This window comes from Numida meleagris, chromosome 2, assembly GCF_002078875.1.
Source record: "Numida meleagris isolate 19003 breed g44 Domestic line chromosome 2, NumMel1.0, whole genome shotgun sequence".
Taxonomy (NCBI): domain Eukaryota; kingdom Metazoa; phylum Chordata; class Aves; order Galliformes; family Numididae; genus Numida; species Numida meleagris.
In genome coordinates this window covers 101,676,459-101,701,440 of record NC_034410.1, presented here as the reverse complement: position 1 = coordinate 101,701,440, position 24,982 = coordinate 101,676,459, and the positions used below count along the sequence as shown (strand labels likewise).

The following is a 24,982-nucleotide window of genomic DNA, read 5'->3' as shown; positions in this document are numbered from 1 at the left end:
TTATGTAAGCTGATTCTCTAAATGCTGCATTGATAACTGATAATTTGGGGGTATCTGGATATTTAAAGCCATATGAAATAACTTATCAGGAATCATGGAACTTAATAATTTATCATCTCTTAAAACAGAGAGATGAGCGCCTTGAGGGTGAAACTCTTGATAAACAGATTGGCAGAGTCTTGGGAGATGTGGCACCTAGCATGTTCCTCTCATCTTTTTCTGAGACCGTGGCGTTCTTCTTAGGTAAGGCCCTTATCTTCAAATGTCACAGAAGTTGCATCTGTATCTACCTGCATATTGTGAGAATAACTGCAAAACTAAAATATATAAACAAATCAAAAATTTCCTTCGGGGAAGTTTTAGCTTCACTCTTTCATTGCTGTAATCAAATGTGGTTGGCAACCCTGCACACAGCAGGCGGGTTGAAACTAGATGATCATTACAGTCCTTTTCAACCCAGGCCATTCTTTAATTCTATGAAACTCTCGGCTGGAGACAGCTCTAAGATGGGCGCAGTGAGGTCATCTTCTGTATGAAGAGCTTGACAGGTTCAGAATCAGATACCTTTTGATTAAAAAGCTGGAGCTTTGTACTGTATTTGTAGTGACTGAAGACTTGGTGCTGGAAATGAGCTAGCTATCAGGCTATGCTTACTCTTGTATTGCACTCAGTGATCTTTCCATTGCTTGGAAAAATGATGCCCCTGTGATAGAATCTATTTGAGGTTCACCCTTAGCATGTTAGAGGAATATCTTATGCTGGCACCCTTCAAGTGTAAGTCAGCCCTGTCTTCCAGTGAGCTTAGTTCAGTTCTAATGTAATGTACCATTGGCTCTCCAAGAGGAGAGGGAACTCACTTGTTGAACTGGCTCACTTTTCAGGGACGCTGTCTACCATGCCAGCAGTCCGCACGTTCTCCCTTTTTGCTGGAATGGCTGTGCTCATAGATTTTATCCTTCAAGTCACCTGCTTTGTAAGTCTCCTGGGCTTGGATATTAGGCGCCAAGAGGTGAGTATAAATACATCTGTAACTTCTGCATGATAAGGATGTCATCTTCTGCAGAATTGTACTAAAATTGGCTTACGTTGCAATTCATTTACAGAGGAATAGACTAGATATTCTGTGTTGCATCAAAGGCAGTGAAGAAATGAGAGGAGTCCAACGCTCTGAGAGCATCTTATTTCTGTTCTTCAAAAACCTGTATTCTCCATATCTGCTTAAGGATTGGATGAGACCAATAGTGGTATGTATACTGTGTTTACAGTAAGCAGCCATCTCAACCTGAGGAAGAATACTGTGCCTGAAAGTTCTATGCTGAAGAAGTATCTTCAACATGACAAAACAAAATTCTAGCATTTCTTTTATTCTAGCATTAGTATTGGAATGAGATTTCATCTCTGCAAGGGTTCCTCTACACTGTATTAATCCAGAGTCTTAATGTTGCTGGAGAACAGTGTCTGGCTCAGTTTGAAGTTACTGTGCTTATTTACAGAAGGTGTTTAGCATAGCTTTTGCTGGTGCCTTCTGTGTGTAAATTCTCTTTATTAGATAACCAGTCCCCTTTGTTACCCTGGGTTTTACTGCTACTGTTTTACTAAGCCTGGGTAGCGAGCTTAAGCTAGGGCCTTTTTGTATTGTTGTTACTTAGTGAATTCTAGAACGCTATTGCCTGCTGTTTTTACACAGTTCTCACTTCCTAAATCTGCTTTCTTTGCAGATTGCCTTGTTTGTGGGTGTTCTGTCATTCAGTACAGCAGTTATACACAATGTAGAGATTGGACTCGATCAGTCTCTTTCAATGCCAGATGTAAGTCTTAAGACCATGTCTCTGCTCTTCAATTTGAAGCTGAAATTGAATCTTGAAGTTTTATGCTACCTCAACATTATGTAACAGTAACTGAAGGCTTTCTCTTTAAGGACTCCTATGTAATGGATTACTTCAAACAGCTCAGCAAATACATGCACGCAGGTCCTCCTGTCTACTTTGTTCTAGAAGAAGGGCACAACTACACCTCTCTGGAAGGGCAGAACATGGTGTGTGGTGGAACGGGATGTAATAATGATTCACTTGTCCAGCAAATCTTCAATGCTGCAGAAATTGGTAGCTAGTAAGTATTTCATGCTTTTCTCTACATGGTTATAGGGAAGAGAGATAGCTGACCAGTGTGTCTGTTCAGTTTAGATTAAGCTGTTGATTGTACAACTGAGACTGTAGTACTCACTTTATACTGAGGGTTATGGTGGGAGTGAAGGGAAGAAGCGTGGCAATCTCCTAGAATGAGACTAGATCCTGTCTGGATTGGTAGGATGTACTTAGATTTGGAAAAGGGCCTTGATGATCCTTCAAGGAATCAGAAAGGGTAGGAGGAAGAACTCATGAAAACCTCTCAGTATATTTGTGCTTGCAAGTGATTTCCTAGAAAAGCTTAGCTTCTGAATTTGGATAAACTAGCCTAACAAATCTGTAATATTTTGGCAGCTAAAAGTGGAAAGTGCATTTGGAACACAGCAGTTCATTTAAATTAAGACAATATCTTCTGAATTCATTTTGCTGTAGTTCAGAGGTTTTCTGTCTTCCTCATTAAAGGAGGAGCCCCGCTTGACAGCAAAGGCAGTGACAGCTGGGAGAGGATGAAATGCGAGGTGGGCAGAGGGGGGTATGGAGAGTTGAGGTTGGCTATGGAACTCAGAAGAAACTCCTGCTGTTTTCTAGCTGCAGTGTTAACAAATGAGACTAATTCTTAGGTGAGGTACTGGAGTAGGGGACTATGTGGTAAACTAAGGAGCTTTGATCAGAATAAGCTGAAAGAATAAATTAGCACTGGAGAAATCAAGAGACATTATAGAATGAAGTAATAAATTATTGATGAGTGTATTATTTTGTTAGCACGAGGATAGGCTATGCCCCATCATCCTGGATTGATGACTATTTTGACTGGGTGAAGCCACAGTCATCCTGTTGCAGAGTCTACAATACCACGGGACAGTTCTGCAATGCTTCAGGTACTAGCATTCATTTTGTTGATAGGGCATTCACAAAATGCTTCATGGTATGAGTCAGGTGAGTAGCTTTCCTTAATGTGAGTAGAAGCCTCTTGAGTTGCCCTCTAAGTTGTTTGAACTGCTGTTTGATTGAACTTAAATATTTTGTACTGGCATGCTGCTGGTTGAAAACAGCTTACCTGGACTGTCAGTGAGATGACTGTTCCGAGAATAACTTTGATTCTTATGTGCTATAATGAAACCAACAGAAGCTTACTACCCGTTTTTGTTCAGATCCATCAATTTGATATAAATTGTACTGGTTCTGATGTAGATGATGCAGAAGTAACTAACAGTTGTCTTGTAGATCTTGCCTTAATAGTAATAAAAAACCACCTGTGACTTCAAATTTAATGCAGAATTGTGGGCCTGTTCAGTCGTCTCTTCCATAAAAATGCTTTTTATGGACTTGCATTACTGCAAGTCAGAAGTTAATAGTGTTAAGACAAAGAACTCTTACAACCTGTTGTCAACCTCCAACCCTCTTTCTACATTTCTGTAGTCACTGATCCATCCTGCACTCGTTGTCGACCACTGACTCAAGAAGGCAAGCAGAGACCACAGGGTGAAGACTTCATGAAGTTTTTGCCAATGTTCCTGTCTGACAACCCTAATCCTAAATGTGGCAAAGGGTAAGAGCTATATTCCACATATCTATCTTAGACTGATGTCAAAGATGCTTGCTCTGGAAGTGTGACCCTTCTGTGTGGATATTTGATGTTCCTTTAAAATTCATATAAGCCACTTAAATCTTACCTGTTTTATATAATTTTCTGAGACAGAAGTTTATAAAAGTAATGTGTTGATACAGCTGTAGTGGATCACAGAATTGCAGGAGTTGGAAAGGTCTCAAGAGATCACAGATTCCAACTCTGCTGCTAAAGCAGGTTCCCTGCAATAGGTTGCACAGGTAAGTGTCCAGAGAGGTCTTGAATATCTCCATAGAAGGAGACTCCACAGCCTCTCTGGGCAACCTGTTCCAGTGCTCCATCACCCTTAACATAAAGAATTTCTTCTGCATGTTAGTATGGAACTTGCTATGCTCAAGTTTTAGGCCATTGCTCTTCATCCTATTGCTACATGCCCCTGAGAAGAGCCTGGCCTCATCCATTTGCCTCCCACCTCCCTTTAGATATTTATTAACGTTAATTGGACTCCCTCCCCCAGTCTTTTCCCTAGGCTGCTCCGTCTTTCTTCACATGGGAGATGGTCCAGGCCTCTTATCTTCTTTGTTGCCCTCCACCAGTCCACAAAGACAGGAGATTCCTGTCTTTTTTTTGAACTGGGGAGCCCGGAACTGGACACAGTATTCTAAATATGGCCTCACCAAGGCAGAGTAGAGTGGGAGGATCACCTCCCTTGACCTGCTGGCCACATTATTGTTAATGCATCCCGGGATACCATTAGTGTTCACTGACATGTGAAATTCTGCTTATACAGAGGACATGCTGCATATAGCTCTGCTGTTGACTTGATGAACAACAAAACTGATGTTGGAGCTACTTATTTTATGACATACCATACTGTGCTGAAAAAATCATCTGACTATATTGATGCTATGAAGAAAGCTCGGGACATAGCAGGAAACATCACTGAAACCATGGGCATCAAAGAGAAGAACTATCGTGTGTTTCCTTACAGGTATGCTTAAAACTTTTTTGCAAGAAGTATGCCTAGGGATATAATTAACTTGCACAACCAAGTTACTGACTAAGATCTTAGAAATTTGAGTTTTCTGTTTTGTTTAAGAAAGCCACAGATAATAGATAAAAAGTAACTCATGTCCAGCACTATTTTTCTTCACTGTGGTTGATAACTAACTTAAATCAAGAAGCTTGTCCTTCACTGTAGATACAGCTCAAGCTTCAACTCAAGCCTCTTATAGCTTCTGTACTAGGCTTCTGTAGTTATACTAACTTAGGCAGATGCGTTGCCCTGGATAGTAGCAAGTTGTAATAGAGTGTACTGATTTCAAACTTCAGTTTAAGTGCTTCAGCAATAACTTACAGCAACAACAGCAATGTCAAGTAGTGCTCACATAAAGCTTGATTACTAAACACTGGAGATTCCACATAGGAATATACAGGCTTTGTTTAGTAGCAGCACAATGAGACTGAATTGGAGTAGGTGTCTGTATCACTGAAATACTAGTCTTGCTTCTGAAACTCCTACTCGTCCTTATGGTCTCATTGCACAGTTAATCAATTCAGAACTTCCACAGTAGTTACAGCAGCCACCGCAGTCTATTTCAGGAACTTCTTGGCAACTACTGTGGCTGCTTATATTATAGTATGGGAGTTACCCTGACTTGCAGGTGTAACCTTCATTGAAGTGGTTGGAAAGAGCTCTGTAACAGCTGGTGTTCCACAGGAGTGGCTACTAATACTGGGATGCCAGTTCCCATTGGTGACTCTCATAAGGAGGAAACTACTTTATCCTTATCACAGAAGCTAACCTAGTACCAGCATCCCCTTCTCTGTAGTAGATGACTTCTGTAGTATATTTCTTGCTTCTAGATGGACAGAAGTGAAACAGCTCAAAACATTGAGGTATTGTTAAAGTCACTAGAGATCTCACTAAATTAAGCAATGCAGATCATGCGGTCTTGTCAGCTCCAACTAGCTAATGTTTGTTCAAGATTCTAGTCTTCAGGGTTTTCTGGTCTTCAGACTTGTATACAAATGGCAAATGACTGTAGGTACTGACCACCTTAAGCAGCTTTGTTAAATATTCACTCTCACTGCATTTCATTACAATTTAAAGCACATCTGCTGTCTGTGGTGGAATTAATGCAAGGAGAACTCAGAACTGTTTTAAATCTGGCATCACTTCTTAATGAAAATAACGTGGATCTGTGCAGAAACAGTTCTGTTCCTGGCAAGTAGGATGCCTAACTAAAGCATCTGGTTTTTTTTTTCCACAGTGTGTTTTATGTCTTCTATGAACAATATTTGACGATTGTGAATGATGCCATCTTTAACCTCTGCATCTCCTTGGGATCAATATTTTTGGTGACAGCTGTGCTGCTTGGATTTGAAGTATGGGCTGCTGTTTTGGTTACAGTAACTATTGCTATGATAATCACCAACATGTTCGGAGTGATGTGGCTCTGGGGCATCAGCTTGAATGCGGTTTCATTAGTAAATCTCGTCATGGTGAGTTAACAAGACATTTGTTTGCTTCTGTTTCCAAGTATTGAACAGTTCTACATATCATGATACTGAGTAGTGTTTCTCTACAAAACTCTTGATGCGCTTGAACCATAGGAGCATTATCTTAATGCTTCGAGATAGTCTATGGAAATAGTTTGTTGAATAAACCTAGTATAGACGCAGCAATTGAACTGTAAGCTATACTGCATCTGTAACTGCTGTAGAACTGCTTAGGCTAAGTGCTGTTGAATGTCTTCTGGGGGTGTTCAGGCCTGAGGTAAGGAGATACAGGGTTAAGTGTTAAGGCTTCTGCTGTATTCATTCTTGTTCTGCAGAGCCCATCTGTGATGGGCTAGCATCAACATTGTTCCTACATAAATGGATGAAATAACTTGGGCAGCCAGTACTTTTGGTGAAACACTGTAGAACTTAAATAATAGCTGAGTGCTGCTGGAGCTGCAGCTGACCTTGCTTTCAAGAAGTTCTTGATGGGTCTGAGAATGCTATGAGAAGGTAAACGTGTCCCACTTTTCCAACTAGGCATATATTCATCCCAGTCTACCTGCTGTATAAGTCATGGATTTGCCATCTGTTCAATGTTTAAATGATTAACTTCATCTTTAAAAAAATACTTAGTGTTAAACTCATGAACCTTGTGGTATCCAATAGCGTATATATACTCAGTTACTGTAAAGCCATGCTTCTGCAACTAGAGTCTAGAAACTGATGACCATATTCAGCGTTTGCTGCTGAATTTGGCTTCCTTCAACAATGAGCAACTTTTGACCTCTTAAAAACACCCCATGTTGTGATTTCTGTTTAACCAAATTGCCTGGTTACTAATGACTGGTGCCGTACAGCACTCAGGAGCCTCTAGTGACAAAGTAATGCTCAACTAGTAACTTCCAATGGCAAGTTCAACCTTGGAAACTCATCTAGAGCCCGTACTTCTACAGCAGGTCCAGAGTTCTGAGACATTACCATCAAAATACTCATCTAAACGGTACTCTAATGTGTATTTCTTCTGCCATCTAGAGCTGTGGTATTGCTGTGGAATTCTGCAGTCACGTGACGAGAGCATTCACTGTTAGTACTAAGGGCAGTAGAGTTGAGCGTGCAGAAGAAGCTCTCTCTCATATGGGCAGTTCAGTAAGTATCTTTCTACTGAATAGAGCAGAAAATGAGTAGCTAAGTTGGAACTTCAGACTGTGTCAGTATCCTCAAGTCGTGAAGATGGCCTTGCTTCTTTAGGGGGAATAACTGATCAAAATTGTTAAAGACAACCTAAGCTTCTATGAGTAACAAGGTTGATGAAGACTTGATTATCTTTGTATTAGCCTGACATTAATACTACCTGGAAGTAGAGAATGGAGTTAAAAGTTTGAGCTGAACCGGTATAGTAATTGAGTTCCCATTGAAGTTGTGTTTCTCTACTAAGTGCTTGGAGGTGATTGGGAAAGGCCCTGACTAGAGGATGGCATTGGAGCTTTGAGAACAGAAGCTGACAGTACTGTTGTCTCACTTAGTTTTAAGATAGCAACTTGGGTGTGACTGGAACAAGTTGTTCTGGTGCTGGATATACTTGATCCAGGACAGGAACTTCACTGAAATGTGAGTCACCTCACGTAAGGGCTGTATTTAGTATGTGTGTGTAACTGCCTTAAATCAAAATCAAACTAAAATGGTTTGGCTGTACAGATGATACCAGTTTGGTATCACATTGAACCACATCTGTGGCATTAAGCTACGGCTAGGAGGTGGATGCTTCTCTTAAGTAGGTCTAAAGATTAACAGGGAAGCTGGCAGACTGTATCTGGGAGCCTCAAATGACATGAGCATTTTCAGCAAAAGCTGTTTTCATAACTAAGTGGTAACTACTTTTTAATCAACAGGTCTTCAGTGGAATCACACTAACCAAATTTGGAGGAATTGTAGTACTGGCTTTTGCCAAGTCTCAGATCTTCAAGATATTCTACTTCAGGATGTATCTAGCTATGGTTCTGCTGGGAGCAACACATGGACTAATATTTCTTCCAGTTCTGCTTAGTTACATAGGTAAGATGTAACAGTCTCAAGTGCACTTGAAACAAAAACATCTAGCTACCTGTAGATACTTTAGCTAAATGAAAAGGATTGCAAAATTAAAAGGCAGTGCTTGAATCTGCCTGTCATGCAAGCAGCCAGATCCCTTAGATAGAGGACTGACTGGCAGTACGCTGTTAGAGGTATGCTAAACTCAAGCAACCACAGTCTGTACAGTGTGCTTGCTCTGTGCCATTCTTAATGGAGTTGTCTGCACAGGCACATGTGGCACAACTGTCACAGCTGGAACAAGGTGGTGGGGGAAACTACAAACCTGTTGTGGGACATGGTTCCATTTGTGACTGATCTCACTTCACAATCAGTATGGCCTAAATGCTGTCTTCCTTCAGTCTGGAAATTCGTGTGTATGACTTAACTCCCTCAGTAAGTCATGCCAATCCTTGTCAGCCTTGTTAGCTATTGCCCTTGCTGCAGCTATTACCAGCTGAACACAAGCATGCAGCTGAACACTTCGTGTTAAGCTGGACCAAGAGGACTAAGATATGGATGGTTCCCGTGGGCAGCTACCAGCTGAAGTGCTGTAATGTTGAGACTTTGGAGTAACAGTTTTCTCTTATGCAGGTCCATCAGTAAATAAAGCCAAAACTCGTGCTGCGCAAGAGAGGTCCCGAGGCACAGAACGAGAGAGACTCCTCTACTTCTAGTTTTTAACAGTGTTCAGTGGACACTATGAACTGTGGCTTAGGCCCAGCTCCTCTTAAGAACTGAAGCTCAGCAGTGTTCTATGACTATCACACTGTAACCACCACTGACTCAACTCCTGCACAGATTCAACTAGGAGATAGCAGCTGCAGCTTTGGACACGGCTTTAAACTCAGGAAATGCTACGTGTGGCTCATGTAACAGTATTACTAAACCTAGGTGTGTTAAGATAACTAAACACTTCTGTTTTCAAGAGGTTGCATCTCTTCTAGAAACTTAAACCAGCTGCATTGCAAGTTGAATAGCTATTTTGTTGATGAAACTGAGGTGATGTGTACGAGAATGGACTGCTCAACCACTGACACTAATTTTAAATGCAGGTCAATGCAATTTTTGTCTCTATTTTTAGGGGGGAAGCCATCACAAGTTGTAATATTTTTTAGTACAATTTGCCAAAATGTCTTGTATATACTTTATTATAAAATAGCAATTTTGTAGTTCAAAAATCTACTCAAATGCAATAAATTAAGTTTATACATTCCAATGGAAGAGGACTTCAGAACGTCGTGGGCTTCATAAGAGCTTGTTCTCCAAATACTTGTTTGAAGAAGGTGACGTGTTCTTCACAGTGCTCACCTAAGGGAGTGAAATAAAATTAATGTTAACAGTGGAAGGGAGGAACTGCACTGTCTTGTGGTAAAGCAGGTGTCTGATCCAGTTCCCCTATCTAGCCGGCAGGCTTGTATCCATGCAAGGTCTCTAGTCTCCACGTTTAAGACCCTGAAATTGAATTCTGAGCCTACCCGCTATCTTGTGATTAACAAAACGTTGCTGGGACAAGCAGTTCAGCTTAGGTTTCAAAGTGAGAGGAACTGTACTGTAAACCAGGCCTTGCATTTTATAACGTATGGAAACAGACACCCGAATGCAAAGGCTGCATCTTGACTGTTTGTGGCTTCAGGAAGAAGCATTAATTGGAGATACCAGCTTTGCTAAATTAAGCACTAAAGGCAACTGCAAGCCAATCAAGTTAGCTTAAGCTGAGAGTTCGTGTTTAGCTCCAACTTGCTTTACTTTAAGTGCCCTGTTTAAAGGGGTAAGCAAGTTAAGCTTGGAAGTATACTTGACAGTAAGTCTAAAATACAGGCTAAAATGCACTGGGTTCTATTTCATGGTATGCACCAGCTCAGTGTGTAAGTGAAGCATGTCATAGTTCTGTTTGCATAGCTTGAATCAGTTCAGCTGCTTCTTGTTGCTTACCTGGTGTGAAACTAGGGTTTCCCCGTAATCGTTGATTTCTTTGCTCAAAGAATCTGAAAATAGTGTAGAAAAGCATCTCATCGTCTGCTTGTTTTGCTGCATCAAGGAATTTGCGGGCTGAAATGCTGTCATGTCCTCCAATACCCCTGATGAATCGCAAGGCAGCCAAAACTTGGTGTTTGGACAACAGAACTTCCACTATCTCATCATTTGCTGTGGAGAGCCTCTGTGAAATCAATCACAGCTGTAAGACTGTGTTTCTAACAGATGAGTTAGATGTGAGCTTGTCACTTGAAGCTCAGTCAGGTAACTCTAAGCCACACGTGACATGGAGATACTACAGTTTGAAATGCTTACTTTTAACATGTCCAGAGAAAGCTGATGTGCAGGAGGGTAAATGCTTTCCAGGGACAGTAATAAACAAGCCTAGAGCAAAAAGGGGAATAACATTTGAAATTCCGAAGACTCCTCACCTCCATCACTGGCTTTTGGAAGCAACTTGCCTTACATACCAAAGGCTTTGAGTCACTGAGCACATGATACTGCAGAAACTGATGAAGGGTGTAGAACAAGTTGTGTTGAACGAGGGTTTTGATGACCAGCTCGTACAAGTAGTGCTGTGAATACAGAAAGACCACCAAAGGCATGTCTCAATACCAGTCTTCAGGTGTAGAAGGGAGGATTATTGCATAATCTTTAACACATGACCAAGGCTGGTTTGAAACTTCATATAACTTTATCAAGCAAGGTGGGATAGGGGTGCTTCGTGCCTGTAAGTGCTTTACCTGAACTGCAATCTGGAACTGGTTAAGAGAGCGAATGTATTCCATCAAGACTGCTATAGTGAACTTGTGAGGTGCTTCCTAAACAAGAAAAGAAGTGTCAGCAGGAAAAGCCATGGAAGTACAACCTAATGACAAGTAACACCCTCTCCTCTTACCCAAATCAGGAAACAGGATCCTGCATGTAATCTCACAGCAAACCTAGTAGAAGGTTTTATTTCTGCTGTTTATGATTAGCTTACCTTCTTCTCGGTAAATACTGACAAAACATGGGTGTACATGTCAGACTGGTCAATCACCGCTTGAGTGCGGACTGGCCGTTTCAGGAGTGGATTACTTCTACTCTGGCCTGCTTCTACCACCTACAAGAAAAGAGTAGGTAAGAACAAAGTACTCCTGGGAGTACAGTTCTGATTAAATCTTAACTACACAAACTGTTTGTAATTATAGCTCCCAGGTGAAAATGTTTCATTACTGAGAGAATTCATATCTGAGACTTCAGATCACTGGATACATTCTCTTCAAAGCATGGACCTCTAAATTTAAAACAGCTTTTATGTGACAGATGTAGTTACTGTTATGCACCTCAAAGCTAGGAGATGAGCAAGCTTACTATGTTGATGCAGGTCCACACTCTTTTAGTAGGATTTTAGCATAAGGTTGTAGTACATGAGTAGAATGTGCTGATTAGGCAGAAGTAGTTCTGACATAAAAACGCTGCATAGGTTACGCGGTGACTATTTCAATAGTTTTGAAGCTATTTTAATAGTTACAGATGAAAGCTGCTTTTTGAACCCGAACCCTTTTTCAAGTCCTAGGGAATGTTACTTGCCTTACTAGAGATCAACTATGCAGCGCCTACTGTAGCAGAGTGCTGAACAAAGCTGTTATCCCCAAGCTGGGGGAAACCTGCACCTTGCACAAGACTTTCTACTGTGAGCTTGAGGCTGCCAGGGACTGACCTGGGGCTAGGTCTGACTTTCTTAAGTCACGAGCAGGGATTTTGGCTCTGCTATCATGTAACCTGAAATTCAAATAGCGTTCCTCTATCTCTGCAAGCTGCTGTAGCTAACATGGTTTACCATAGTATAGCTTTGCTCAGCTTCCAAGTACTTCTTATATTCGTGATTCAGTTTGTCAAAAACAGTTGCAATCACAGGCAGTGATCCCCTTTCTGGCTCACTGAGCACTGAAAAGATAGAAAAAAAAAAAACCTATGAGGAGAAGTAACAAAGGGGTTTAAAGTTACCTTTTCCAAAAGGAGATCTCTCCTCTAAACTCTATGCTAAACTCACTTAAATGAGACTTTGTTCAATGTCGAATGTATTTTAACTAAATTGGGGTAGGGGAAGTTGAATTATTTTGTGCTGCTAATTTGGTGACTGAAGGCACTACAGTTATCTGCCATTCCTTGTGACAAAGCTAGTTGCAGAGGTGAACTCAAATCTCAGAACAGTCCAGCCAGCCTGTACAAGTACTTATGAGGAGGTAGTGTTACACATTCTAAATACGTATACAAAGCGTTTACACTTACTTTGAGAGCATACAGCTAGGATAACCATTTTGCATTCTTTCCTTTGGAGAAGGAAATCCATTAGTCTTCCTTTATCAAGCAAAAGGTTAACTACAGGCTCAAGTTTCACTTGAAGATTCCAGAGATAACCTTAATTTGAAGGAATAAAATAAATTTATGACTTCAGATAATCCAGTTTAGATATCCCTGTTTTCCACCTCAGAGGAGAGCGTACACCTCACACAGCTTGTTTGCCTTCCTCACTCTGTTTTAGAGCAACGTTACCCCTGAAAGGGGTTAGTAAGAATACGTCCATCCTCAATTACCGCTGCGAAGAGCAGTCACTTTACCATGTACAGCTGCTTAGGCTCTCTGTGTACTAAAGCTGTAAACTAGTATACTGCTCTTGAGTAGGACAGAGGTTTTTTTTTTTAATCATAACACCACCTGAACTATGTTGTGGATTTGTGATGAGAATAATGCTGATTACTAACATTGTTTTGGTTGTTGCTGAGCTATGTATACACAGTCAAGGTCTCTCCCGTTTCTCACTCTGCTCTGGCAGCATGTAAGCTGGGGCTGCACAAGGAGGGACGGGTCAGAGCCAAGGAGGGCAGCTGGCCCAAACTGACCAAAGGAGGAGGAAGTGGGGACAGTTAGGGTTATGACATTTGTCTTCTCAAGTAACCATTTCCTGTGCTTGAAGCCCTGCTTTCCTAAAAATGGAACAGGAGTACGTTAAGTTCTTGTTTTGCTCAGCTTGCACGTGCAGCTTTTACTTTACTTCATGAACTGAACCTCAACCCACATGTTTTCTTACTTCAAGCACTGATTCACTTCCCCCATCTCACAGGGGAGCAGGTAGCTGGATGCCTGCTGAGGTTAAACCACTTCCACTAACCCCCATTTTACACTGAATTACAACAAGCAGCTCACCTTCACTTGCACTGATGATGATATCAGGCTGAAAGACAATCCATGACGATGAATCTAAATGTTAAGGTTCAAAACCCTTCTTAACATTGATTTAGAACCATTGCTACTATATCTGGCTACTGTACAGGAGCAGAATTGGTTAACATACTTTCATTTACTGCCACAGCTGTTCCTTTGCAAAGTCTTGAACCATACCCTTGGAACTGTATTTGCTTCCATGTTTTCAGTAACTTCACCCTACCCTGGCATCTCTTATTATTTCGCTACCGTAGGAAACTGAATGCAGTATCCTTTATAGGAGCCATTACTATTTCCTCTTGAAGTGGTAGTTATGCTTAATCACTAAAGCTGGATTTAGGGAGTCAGAATATCAAATGCTGTTTTTTTCCAGCTGTGGAATCCCACTGATGTTTTAAGAGTATTTAAAGGATACAGAGTTTACAGGGAACAGGAGACTGACTTGTCACAGAGGCTGGAACTGCAGAAAAATTAACAGGAGTTAAGAACAGTAGTACTTGGCAGCTCTTCTGTGCTACCAAACTAGAAGCCCCACACTTACACATCTAGCAGTCCTACAGCATGCGGGCAAAAAAAGAGGTTATGTCTAGTTGTGTAACCAAATCATCTATAAAGAAAACTCAACTGTGGAGGAAAGCAAACATCTTTTAAAAAAGGGTTTTGTTTTTCAACCAAGTGAAATCACTCACAATGAAGCATTCCATCTCTTAATACTGTGATTCCAAACACAGAGCCTCCTATTTGCTTTATTTATGTCATCATTTTCACTCCTTCAAAAAGCAAGGTTGGTTTCGTACTTTAATACAAACCTTTACCTCCAGGTTTACCACATGTAAGTTTAGTGACTTCAAAATTCAGATGTTTAAGAGTTTTTAAGGTATCATCATTCCTCTAGAAGAGTTCTTCCATAGAGATGCTAGCAGAACTATGCTCAGACTACTTCCAGCTAAAACTTATTCTCAAGCTGGAAAATTATCTGCACCACATTTAGCACAGGAGGGCAGAATGTCAATCAAAGAAGAAAGAACCTAAATGCTGATGTCCTAGCATTATTATTAACATTGATTCTAAGCTTGGACTGTCAGCCTTAGTTAGAACTTAGGCCATAGGAACGTGAAGCGCTTTGGAGTACACAGTAGCTTTTATAGCTGTGGTCAGTGTGGAAGGGAAGAGGTACACAAACAGCCTGGACAGCAACAGAGACTGAAAGATCTTTGCTTTAACACTTTCTATAGTGTTAAACTGTAGTAAGTGCACAGCTTAAATAGCAACTCGTACCCTTCTGTAGTAAGCACAAATCTGAAACCTTGTTATCTTCTTCCCTCCCTCCCTTTTTCCTAAATAGGTACAGAGGCAGTAACCAGCATCCTAAAGGCTGAAGCACTCTGGTTTGCCAGGTGTTGTATTTTGAAAGTCTTGATAACAGGTCAGAAGATTTATTAACATAGTAGTTCTACCTGCTACGGGTACTTGATAAGGTTGTATTGACCGAGGTGGAAGAACAAATTGATGGATGGTAGTGGACCCATCAAAATCTCCTCTTAGCTTGATGTCAAATATGACTGAAGTCTGAAATTGAGAAGAAAGATTAGTTTTCACAAACATGAGTTACCACTCACTTATTTGCATGTGTTCTGATCACTTTTCACATTTTCATCTTGTGCTCTCCATGCAAAACTCACTGCTTCCTCACACCGTGAGGAAAATTCCGTACCTTCCTGAAATATCCTCCTACTTGTACCACTCAGTCTTGTTCAGCTTATCTCATTAGCATCTTCACCCAGTGCGGGTATCATTCATTCTTAGCAAGAGCTTTGCATGGTGGAAATCAGCACTGATGTCAGTGCCCACAAGACTTGATTTGGCAGCTACCTACTTAGTGTGGTGTTCGTTTCCTGTGTCCATCTGGTCATGTTAATAACCTGAGTGAAATGCTGGGGAAGTAGAGCTCTGGGTTTACACTAGTATGTTTCAGTTATATTACTGCTACATCAACTAGTCAGCCTAACAATTTATACTAACCAGTTCTTGAAGGAGCCCAGAAGATAATTCCAGAAGCCAAAGCCTTTCCATGCGTTAAGCGCAAAGCACCACTTCAGATTTCCCACTGATTAAGGCCTTGCTCCAGAGACTACAGGTAAGTAAGTTTTACCTATACTAGCACATGCCTAAGATCATATGTGTTCCTGTAAGCTTGCACAGATCTGGGCCTCCAAATAAAAGAGCTGAAGTTATTGTCCCATAAACAAATCATTCACATTATTGTGATACAAGAAGTTCCCAGGATAAATAAGTATCCAAATTAACTTTCTGCACTGCCTTAAAACAGTGCAGCAGCAGAGTATTGCAGTAAAGTAATAAGAAATAAAAAGTATGAAAAAACAGGCATTAGAAAAAGCCCTGATGTTATCTACAACAAGGCAAAAGGATGCATTTCACTCTCTTAGCCTTATGTTTTTTATTCCTGTAAATACTCTGGCTTTTGGCAAAGTTAATCACACACGGAAGGATTCTCTAGAACTAACAGGCAGAGCTACTAAAATCTGTCCATAACTTTTGAAAGTAAGATAAGAAAATGTAAATAAATCAGACCTCGGTATCCTGATGATGTACTACCACCAAGTTATCCACAACATTTAGTGCAAACTTTCCTGTTCTGTTCAGCTTTAAGATGTGTGTCTTCTTACAGGAGCCTTCTCTACGGAAACAGAGAAGAGCTGGTCAGTAAACCTATTTATAATAGAAAAGCAGAAGTCTCCTGGGCACACATGAGGTGTCATTCATGTTCTTTATTCTGCTCTCACCTTGGCAAGTGATAGAGGACTACTTCTGCTCCTGTACTATTGGAAGTCCTTGAGTGATGCCTCAAATAGAGCACATAAAGCTGCCCGTATCTAGAGAGATAACAGCATTAAAACATTATTTGAAAACAAAGAGCTGGGACAGAGGTGAGAACGAGGATGTCCTTTTGAAGCAAAGGCTGAAAGCTTACTCTACCAGACTATTAGAACCATATGTTTTATCCTAGATGAAAAGATGTGAGATTACCAAAGTCAAGCAATTAATTAATTAGAAGTGAAAAACTAAAACAACATTTGATAAATCACAGTATGCCGCCTAACATTCATGCACATGAGACATCTAAGACCAGCTCTACCAGCACACCAGTTCAGAAATGAAACACTCTCAAGGTGCCTGTACAAACCAAAAACAATTTCACGTAAGAGATCTCAGTTAGCTTTTCCTCCCCACCACGCTACAAGAGAGTCACTTAAACTTTGCTCAAGGCAGTAACTGAAGCAGCAGTACAGCTAAAAGAAGAAACAAGTGCAACCCTGTCTCAGCATGCCCAGATGGTCATACTTTCCCAAGGAATGATAAGGCTTGATTAGTCAGATACATACATTGTAGCCATAGCAATATCTCTTTCAGAAAGGCTGAGCTTGGAGGACTTGGGTGCTGCAGGTAGCTCAATCTCAAATTTTGAGAGCTTTGACATCGTTCCACTCTGTTAAGAAAAGCAACAAAACAGAAACCCGTCGTTAAGATGCCACACTGGAAAGCCTGGGCCAACCTTTAATGAAATATTATGTTAATAGCACCCCCGTGAGGTCAAGAATGGTGATAGCCATTAAGAAGAAAAGATTGATGATTCTCTACAGGGACCCTAAACACATCCTTCTGATATTACAAATTTAGCACCTTTTTCTCCTTGATAATACGACACCAGCTTCAGTTAGCAAAACATTTTAGTTTTCATGAAGTCAATATCAATCTGTATGTTAACTCCATTTGAACTGGCCTTGAGATCTCAAACATAAGTTCTCCCCATTTCCTCTCTCACAGCAAAACACGCAGTCCTGAACTTAAATAAATGCTACTGGAAGGGGAGAAGTCAGTAACTCTTACTAGTTACAGACTACTTTCATTCCTGCTACATCCAGAATCTGCATTAGAGTGACAGCACGTCCCTGTTCCCACGCAAGGTTCCCTCTCCCCTCTGCCTCCTTTCTTGGGGAATCTAAGCAAAATTTCAGAGTTGCCAAAGCCCCAAAACTTCTGCTGAGCTCCACTAACCATTCTCATTAACTTCAGTGTAGGGTGTGAACGCTACAGAAATTTCTCCTTTACTAGACGTATAGTTTCTATTATTTTAGTACAGTACTTTCTCAGAAATCGTTACAGATCACCGTCTGAACATAAAATTAAGAGTTACTTAGCTACAACTTTGTACAAAAATATTAAGGAGAGGGAAGCACGACCTGAGTCCTTACAAAGAAAGCAGTAGGAAAAGGTTCTACTGAGACACCTCAGAGAGCCCCATTTCAGGATCCAGTACAGACCTGAAGAGATCAGTGCAAACCAGGAAACCCATCTGAATACGTTTCTTTTAAAAACATTCCCTTGGCTATCAGGAAAAACAGCCTAAGCTTTTCAAAGAGGAAAAACAGCCCATAGTTCTGTCCTTCATTTTTCTAAATCACGTTACAGTACAATTAACTTCAAACAGACTCTCATTTTCACTGCCCTGTTTTTCCAAGCCAAAATGAAAAATATTTTCACTGTAACCTTAAGTGTTGTCCACAGGAAAGAGCACCGAGAGAAATAAATAGTGCTTCTTAAGCACTCACTTTTGGAAGGTTACAGTTACAATCACAGGTGAAAGACCCTTCATGGTTCTTAATCGGAGTGTAAACGCCCATACTAGAAATATCCTTTGACATATCTTTTTTCATGTAAGTGTATGAGTTGTCAAGTATTACATCATTCATTTTCTCTTCCCCTTTCTCAAGATCAACTGTCCAACGTTAGCCGAGCACGCCTCTTTCCAAAGAGGACATGAGACAGAAGTGACAATTTTAAGTAATTCAGTAAGAACTAGCTTACTGATTTTTGCTTTCTCTCCTTTGCTTGTTGTCATTAAAAAATGTGAACACACACACACCTCTTGGGAGAAATTCAGGAAAGCAATAGAGTATTTGAGTGAAGTAGCAGCCTTACAACATAAAATGGAAAAAGCTTGGAATACAATAATTTACCTTGAAATAGAATGGCTGCAGGACATTACCAAGGACAGTGGTTGACAGAAGAATGACAGAGCTCTCTGGACAATACATGTACCAGTTGACATTGATACTCTGATTCTTCAGAAGTTTTAAACTTCGTTTCTCTGGTAGTACCTGGAAGCACGAGATGTTATCATTATATTTCTCCTGGATTCCAACAGCATAAATAACACACAGCTTCAGACGAAATTCACAATATCCCTTATCACGAATGCCAGAAAGAGCTGTTTATTCATCAGAGTTCTCCAAAAACACAGGCAAAGGTCACGAAACACACAGGAGCTCAAAGGATTCATATCAGAAGGAAGCTGCCAATTTGCAGAAGGATTATCACTACCTCAACCAACATTTGGTCTTTTCTACATTTTTAAGCATGCACAAATCCTTCCCATTGCTGATTTGCTTTGCGTGAAGTAGTATCTGACATTAAATTTATACATTCCTTCCTACACAAGCCAAGAGCAACTCTTAATATAGAGTTCTCAATGCTTAATTCAGTACTCCTTTCATCTTTGCATCTCTGCTAGCTGTGCTAAATAACTTGTTAAGTTTACCCCGGCCCCCAAAACAGGATCCATCTTAAAGAAAAATAATCACAGTCTAAATAAAAGAGCAGAACAAAAACAAAAGACGTACATTTTCATGAATTTTAGAACTAGAAGAACAGAATTCTGAGATACTTGCAAAAACATGCATTTGCAAATCTCTAAGTATGCCTGTCCTACACGAGTTATTTGTATTACCTGATAGAATTCAATTCCTTGATCTGTGATGAAGACAATTTCAGTGGAACTTGTCCAGCAGAATCCTAGAATATTGGCATTCTTGGTCTTTTAACAAACAAGCAAACAAACAGTCTTTTACTTGGAAAATTAACTATTCAGATAAGCTAACATTATGAAACAAAGAACGTGAGCTCAATGGCTATTTGGCTACCCAGTCCCTGGCGTTAACACATTTGGCAGTACATTCCCAGTACGCATCAGAAACTTTTGCAGAAGACTCCCAAAACTACGTACAAACGTAACTACCACGTGACCTCCGTTTTTGGCAGCACGCGAGATTTACAAGTTTATTACACAGCCTGTTTTACTTCTACCCCCTAACACAACCAAGCTCTTCTGGTTCAAACCATCCTGACAGTTCAGCCAATTCCTGGCAAGAGAAGTCTGTTCCTTCCAAGAAACGAAGAACAAACTGGAAATACTTCCCATGACCTCACTCAGATCTCTACCGCAAACGCTTTGCTAGAACAGTTCACACAAATGCATAATCCTACGTAACGATCCAGAGTGGGTCCACGAGAATTAAAGAATCTTCACAAATCCCACCATTTAAAAAAATTAATTTAGCACTGTATTACCCCAAACTCTAATTTCTCTACCTTAAAGATTGGGAAGTACCAAACAAAGGCAATCATATTTGTTTCTCAAATTATACATTAAATATTACCAAATACTATGAAAACTACTAACAGCTTAGTATCACCCATCGGCACAATTAGGGCAAAACATCCAAATTAACAGGCATCAGCATAACTACTGTTTGCTGTTTTTTTCAGAATCAGCACTCTTACTCTTCTCCTCCCCAAACCTCAACATTTGTTGCATTTCCAGTCCCTTCCAGGAAAGAATTAAAGTGCCTGATTCATGAAGGGTGTTTCTGTGGTATTGTTACCTGTTGGTTTACTTCAATTTAAATAAACAGCAGTGACTAGGCACCTCGTTTATTCCACAGTAGTGTTTTGGAAGGTACCTCATTAGTCCTCTCGGAGAGCAGAGGCCACCAGCATAACTAGCATTAGAGCTTCACTCAAGCATATAAGCTTTGGACGTTTACTTCACCTACCTTACATTCCTGTGTATATTCTATCTGAGGGCTGTCTGGAATAAAATTCAAGAAATCCTGCAACAACACACATGAAACACGTTCGCAATTACGTAGCTGTAATATTCCATGCTTCAAGATAACAGATATTAGCTAATCAAGTAATTTCAGATGAGATAAGTAAAACTAAGCTTGACTTACTACATTCTGCTTCACCACAGCCAGAAATTTTTTATAGCAGTCAGCTCCATCCCTCCACATTTCTTAAGCAATGACACTCACGCAACAATAACGTTGCTTGGCAGGTGCTCAGCCTCAGGGTGAGGGAGGAATTTCCACTACAGCTGTTGACAGCCAACAGAACTCTCAAACTCTCTTCTCAGAGGCTCCCACTCTGGTACTCTAAGTACCAGAGCTTCAGCTCCAATCCCCTCCCTGCCTGCAGGGTGTAGGAGTCTTACCACACTCTTTGATGTTCTCTGCACAGCAAGTATCTTGTTTCCCAAGGAAAACTTGATGCACTTCACTTCTCCTTTGTCTTCCATCCTACGGAGGAAGCAAAAAAAAAAGTTATGGAAATGTTGTCTAAAATAGCCTGCTACCGAACTCTGCAACACGCCCTCTAAAAGAGGATGAGAGGAAAAAAAGGGTAATATTCAAGCCTGCGCTCTCAGTCCAGTCCTAACGCTTCCAAGTCCTGTAACACTCACTGACATCCACTGATCAGCTCCTTTACTACCAGGACTGCTGCTAATGGACCCAAATCTACTTGCTTCCCCACTAGGATACATCCCCTAGAGAAATTTCTGAAGTCAAAGGGCAGAGCGAGGCTGTTTTCACACCACTGGGAAAAAAATATAAATATAAAAGAGATCCTTACCAAACCAGAATCAGTACAACTGGCATGACTAAAGGAATTTTATTTCCAGCGTGCACTACTAAATCCAGATAAATAGAAAGCTACACAGGCAGGCAGACAACAGGTTGTGGAACCTTCTGGAGCTCACTGAGTAATCTCAGCTCTATCAGGATTTGAGACAAGGAGTCAAATAAGGAAGCCAGAACTGGCAACTTTCAGGGCAGGCCCCACAAAAATACCGGACATCACAGTAAACAAATTGCTTCATCCATATCTGGATTTAAGCAGCTGTTCCTTAACATAGGGACAGCAGAGTACAAAGAGCTATCCTTTTTAGCACAGGTATTTATAGAGCAGTTACCTAGAGATAAAACACTGTTGTCAGATTCTGTAGAGGAAAATAAAAAACAAACAGAAAAAAAAAAAATTCCAACAAGAGATGGAAAACATATAAGAAAACAAACTAGATTAAAGAAGCAGCAGAAATCAATAAATCCACAATTGGAAAATACCACACTTGAATCACAGGCATGAAATTTGGAAGCTTTGTTTCGCTACAATTTAAAGTTGACTTCACGTTAACTTGTTAAACCAGATCCTTGGAAAAGTCACAGCTGCTGGAGGAATCGTAAGTTTGAATTCCCACACTCACATTTACAGCATGTTTTAATGAAATACTGCTGTTACCAGAAGAGCCACAGCTTAATGATTTTCAGAAGACAACAAAGTTGCAAGAGAAAAGCACGCCACCTTAACTGCAAGAAGATTACGTCTACTTACAACTAATCCTAAATTTTATGCCAGAGACACGGTAGCAGATGAGGGCTAAGTGCCACATCATTTTATGACTGCAGAATACTGTCCTCAGACAACAAAGATGAAGGTGCCTTACCTGAATGAAATAGGAATTCTGTCCTCCAAGCCTTTAACAACAACTCCTGTAGCTCCACCAGATCGAACAGCAAAAACCTATTAAAAAATAAATTTATATTTTTTTAAAAAATCAATGCTTTCCTCTGGAGGTCCAAGTTCATAAGGATACCTGAACTACCAGGCAAGATAAAACAGTAAAAGTTGTATGAGCTTTTTTCGTTTGTTTTGTATATTCTTACTTTCCTAATTCAGATATCAGTAAAAACACCCGAGACATCAGATAAGCCAACAAGCACTGCTGCAGGAAAACATCTCAGAGACTGGGAAGGGAAGAGATACAACTCACCGACCCAGAAAGTTGATCTTGTCAGAACATGCTCTTAGATAGGAAGAGCTCAATAGTAACCCAGTTCTGCCTGTACCTAAGATGTTTCAGCTGACTTGCATTAATAACCTAAGGAATTCCTTAGTACAACTACACATACATTCGTATAAAGCCTGTTAGAGAAGTCACACTGTTACAGAATTGGTGTGTCAGACAGAAGCAGCAGACACACAGGTCAGATCTCAGACTAATCAATACATAGTTTTGTAGCGCAGCTAATACTAGTGGCGCAGTGAGCTCAAGGGGGAATACAGACTTCAAGGCTATAAACTGCATGCAAATCCTTACCAAATTCTAATTTTAAATACTTTTAATATTGACAGAAAACCAAGGCAATTTTCTCTTAACCTTTGTGATGAAAAGACAGCAAGGAGCGATACCTCAGCAGGGTTTTCACAAGGGGAAACAACCACTGGAATTGCTGGTTGGAAAGGATTTGGAGGCATATTGGTAATTAAACAATTTTAGACTACCAGAAAGTGTGCAGAATTAAATTTACAATTAAAAATAAGTTTCAAGCGAGCTCTTAACAACCGGTTTCTGTGCAGTTTTACCACATCCACAACAGGATACAGTACCTGCAAACAAGCACATGTAAGTGCCCATATTTCAGCCGGCCCTCCAAATATAAGGAAAGGACTGAGACTTATAAAGAGAAAGGACACCAATCATTCTGAAGGAGAAAAAATTTAGGTTGGATATCAGGGGGAAGTTCTCTGCCAAGAGAGTAGTGAGGTGATGGAACAGGCTGCCCAGAGAGGTTGTGGAAGCCCCGTCCCTGGAGGTGTTCAAGGCCAGGTCGGATGGGGCCCTGTGCAGCCTGGTCTAGTATTAGATGTGGAGGTTGGCAGCCCTTCCTGTGGCGGGGGGGGTGGAGCTTGATGATCCTTGAGGCCCCTTCCAACCCAAGCCATTCTGTGATTCTAAGATTCTGAATGCTAAGCAGCAGCATGACACAAGTGCCAGAAATACTCTCCTCCTCTTCAAATATGATCACGGAATTGTAGGGGTTGGAAGGGACCTTTGGGATCATCTAGCCCAAGCCCCCTGCAATGCAGGCTCTCTACAGCAGGTTTCACAAGAAAGCATCCAGACAGGTCTTGAGTATCTCCAGAGAAGGAGACTCCACAATGATGCAGAACTTGTCCAGACGGCAAACTGTGCCATTTCTATAGGGAAGAAAGTATGAACGCTTCAATGCTATGAGTACTGTAGGTACGGAATGGTTACAGGAATCAGACAGCTGAAAGTAACCATGTCAATCCAAGCACTGTGACAGACCCTGTAGCTACGCTGAGCTGACTACACAGAATCCCACAGGGATATTAAGGGGAAAGGCATTTAAAAGAAATAATGGTGAGAAATGTAAAGCAAAGCATCTGTTCAGCTCAGAGCCGCAAATAAAGCCACAAACGTCATTATTTATGAACACACGGAGCTTTACAAATAGAAAAATCCAGTTCATTCGCTGACACTGCAGACCTCCAGAAAGATGTCATGGCAGTGACAACAAGGAAGCAGATGACATCCAGCGCAACAAACGTATGCAGGGACATTTGGGAAAGGCTTTGTGGTGCCTGCAGCGAGGTGACAGGTGCCACGCAGCCCTCCAGCAACACAATGTCACACCGTGCCAGCCCCATGGTAGCAGGACGATGAACCAAATGTTCAGTACGTGGAATCCCAGAATAGCTTGGGTTGGAAGGGGCCTTAAAGCCCACCCAGCTCCAGCTCCCCGGTGGGTGGGCAGGGCTGCCACCCACAGCGCAGCTGCCCAGAGCCCATCCAACCTGGCCTTGAGCGCCTCCAGGGATGGGGCACCCACAGCTCCTCTGGACAGCCCGTTCTCGCGCCTCACAAGAGATGAACGAAGCACAGAGCCCGGCAGCCGAAGAGAGCCGCAGGAAAACAGCCCCGCGGCCTGCTCAGACCCGCGCCGGGCAGCGGGAAGGCTCAGGGCCCCAGGGACGAGCCGAGCCCACAGAGCCCCGGGGCACCGCCTGCACCCGCCGGCCGCTTCCTCTGCCTCTGGCCCCAGGGCCGCCGGCGCACGGAATACAGCGGCCCTCCCTAAGGCAAGGCTCGAGGCCGCCCGGCCCCGGCGCCGCACCCACCTGCTTGTTGGCCTCATCGAAGAAGACGCAGTTGACGGGGTTGGCCTTCTCGAAGTGCACGGGCCGCGCGCACAGCGCCAGGTAGCAGCCATCCTCGCCGCCGCCGCCGCCGCCATCTCCTCCTCCTCCTCCTCCTCCTCCTCCTCCCACCCCTCCCGCTCCCTCCGGCGCCGCTTCCTCCCCCGGCGGCGGCGCCTCACGGCTCATGGCGGCGGCTCGCGGCGCCAACGGTGCCCAGCGTACCTCCCGGCAGCTGCCGCTTCCTGTTTACACTCCCTCCTCACGTGACGCGGGAGCGGCCTGCCTTAAAGGCGCAGGGCGCGCAGGCCTCAAAGTGGAGGCGCGCGGTGACCACCGCGGCCGCGCCTGCAGGGGAGGAAGAGGCGGGCGGTGCAGCGCTATGGAGCCC

The 24,982-nt window shown here is 41.9% G+C and overlaps 2 protein-coding genes across 3 annotated transcripts in view; one reads left to right on the top strand and one right to left on the bottom strand.

Moving 5' to 3' along the window:
* Nucleotides 1-9,484, top strand: part of NPC1 (NPC intracellular cholesterol transporter 1) — a 26,789-nt gene extending 17,305 nt beyond the window's left edge. For both annotated transcript variants that reach the window (XM_021385913.1, XM_021385914.1), the window contains exons 14-25: nucleotides 129-243; nucleotides 882-1,009; nucleotides 1,104-1,244; nucleotides 1,719-1,808; nucleotides 1,919-2,109; nucleotides 2,889-3,004; nucleotides 3,546-3,675; nucleotides 4,484-4,684; nucleotides 5,967-6,198; nucleotides 7,231-7,344; nucleotides 8,088-8,250; nucleotides 8,860-9,484. In XM_021385913.1, coding sequence (XP_021241588.1) covers nucleotides 129-243; nucleotides 882-1,009; nucleotides 1,104-1,244; nucleotides 1,719-1,808; nucleotides 1,919-2,109; nucleotides 2,889-3,004; nucleotides 3,546-3,675; nucleotides 4,484-4,684; nucleotides 5,967-6,198; nucleotides 7,231-7,344; nucleotides 8,088-8,250; nucleotides 8,860-8,942 — 1,704 coding nt within the window. In that variant the 3' untranslated portion in view covers nucleotides 8,943-9,484. The remainder of the gene's footprint in view (nucleotides 1-128; nucleotides 244-881; nucleotides 1,010-1,103; nucleotides 1,245-1,718; nucleotides 1,809-1,918; nucleotides 2,110-2,888; nucleotides 3,005-3,545; nucleotides 3,676-4,483; nucleotides 4,685-5,966; nucleotides 6,199-7,230; nucleotides 7,345-8,087; nucleotides 8,251-8,859) is intronic.
* Nucleotides 9,399-24,982, bottom strand: C2H18orf8 (chromosome 2 C18orf8 homolog). Its single transcript, XM_021385915.1, has 20 exons — nucleotides 24,574-24,982; nucleotides 22,094-22,170; nucleotides 20,804-20,888; nucleotides 20,364-20,420; nucleotides 19,259-19,345; nucleotides 18,489-18,629; nucleotides 16,854-16,957; nucleotides 16,254-16,343; nucleotides 16,042-16,147; nucleotides 14,907-15,018; nucleotides 13,865-13,909; nucleotides 13,432-13,485; nucleotides 12,517-12,645; nucleotides 12,065-12,171; nucleotides 11,225-11,344; nucleotides 10,986-11,063; nucleotides 10,713-10,817; nucleotides 10,558-10,626; nucleotides 10,201-10,426; nucleotides 9,399-9,576 (listed from the first exon to the last, which is right to left on the bottom strand). Exons 1-20 carry the CDS (start codon nucleotides 24,778-24,780, stop codon nucleotides 9,497-9,499), a joined length of 2,079 nt encoding a protein of 692 aa, XP_021241590.1. The 5' UTR covers nucleotides 24,781-24,982; the 3' UTR covers nucleotides 9,399-9,496.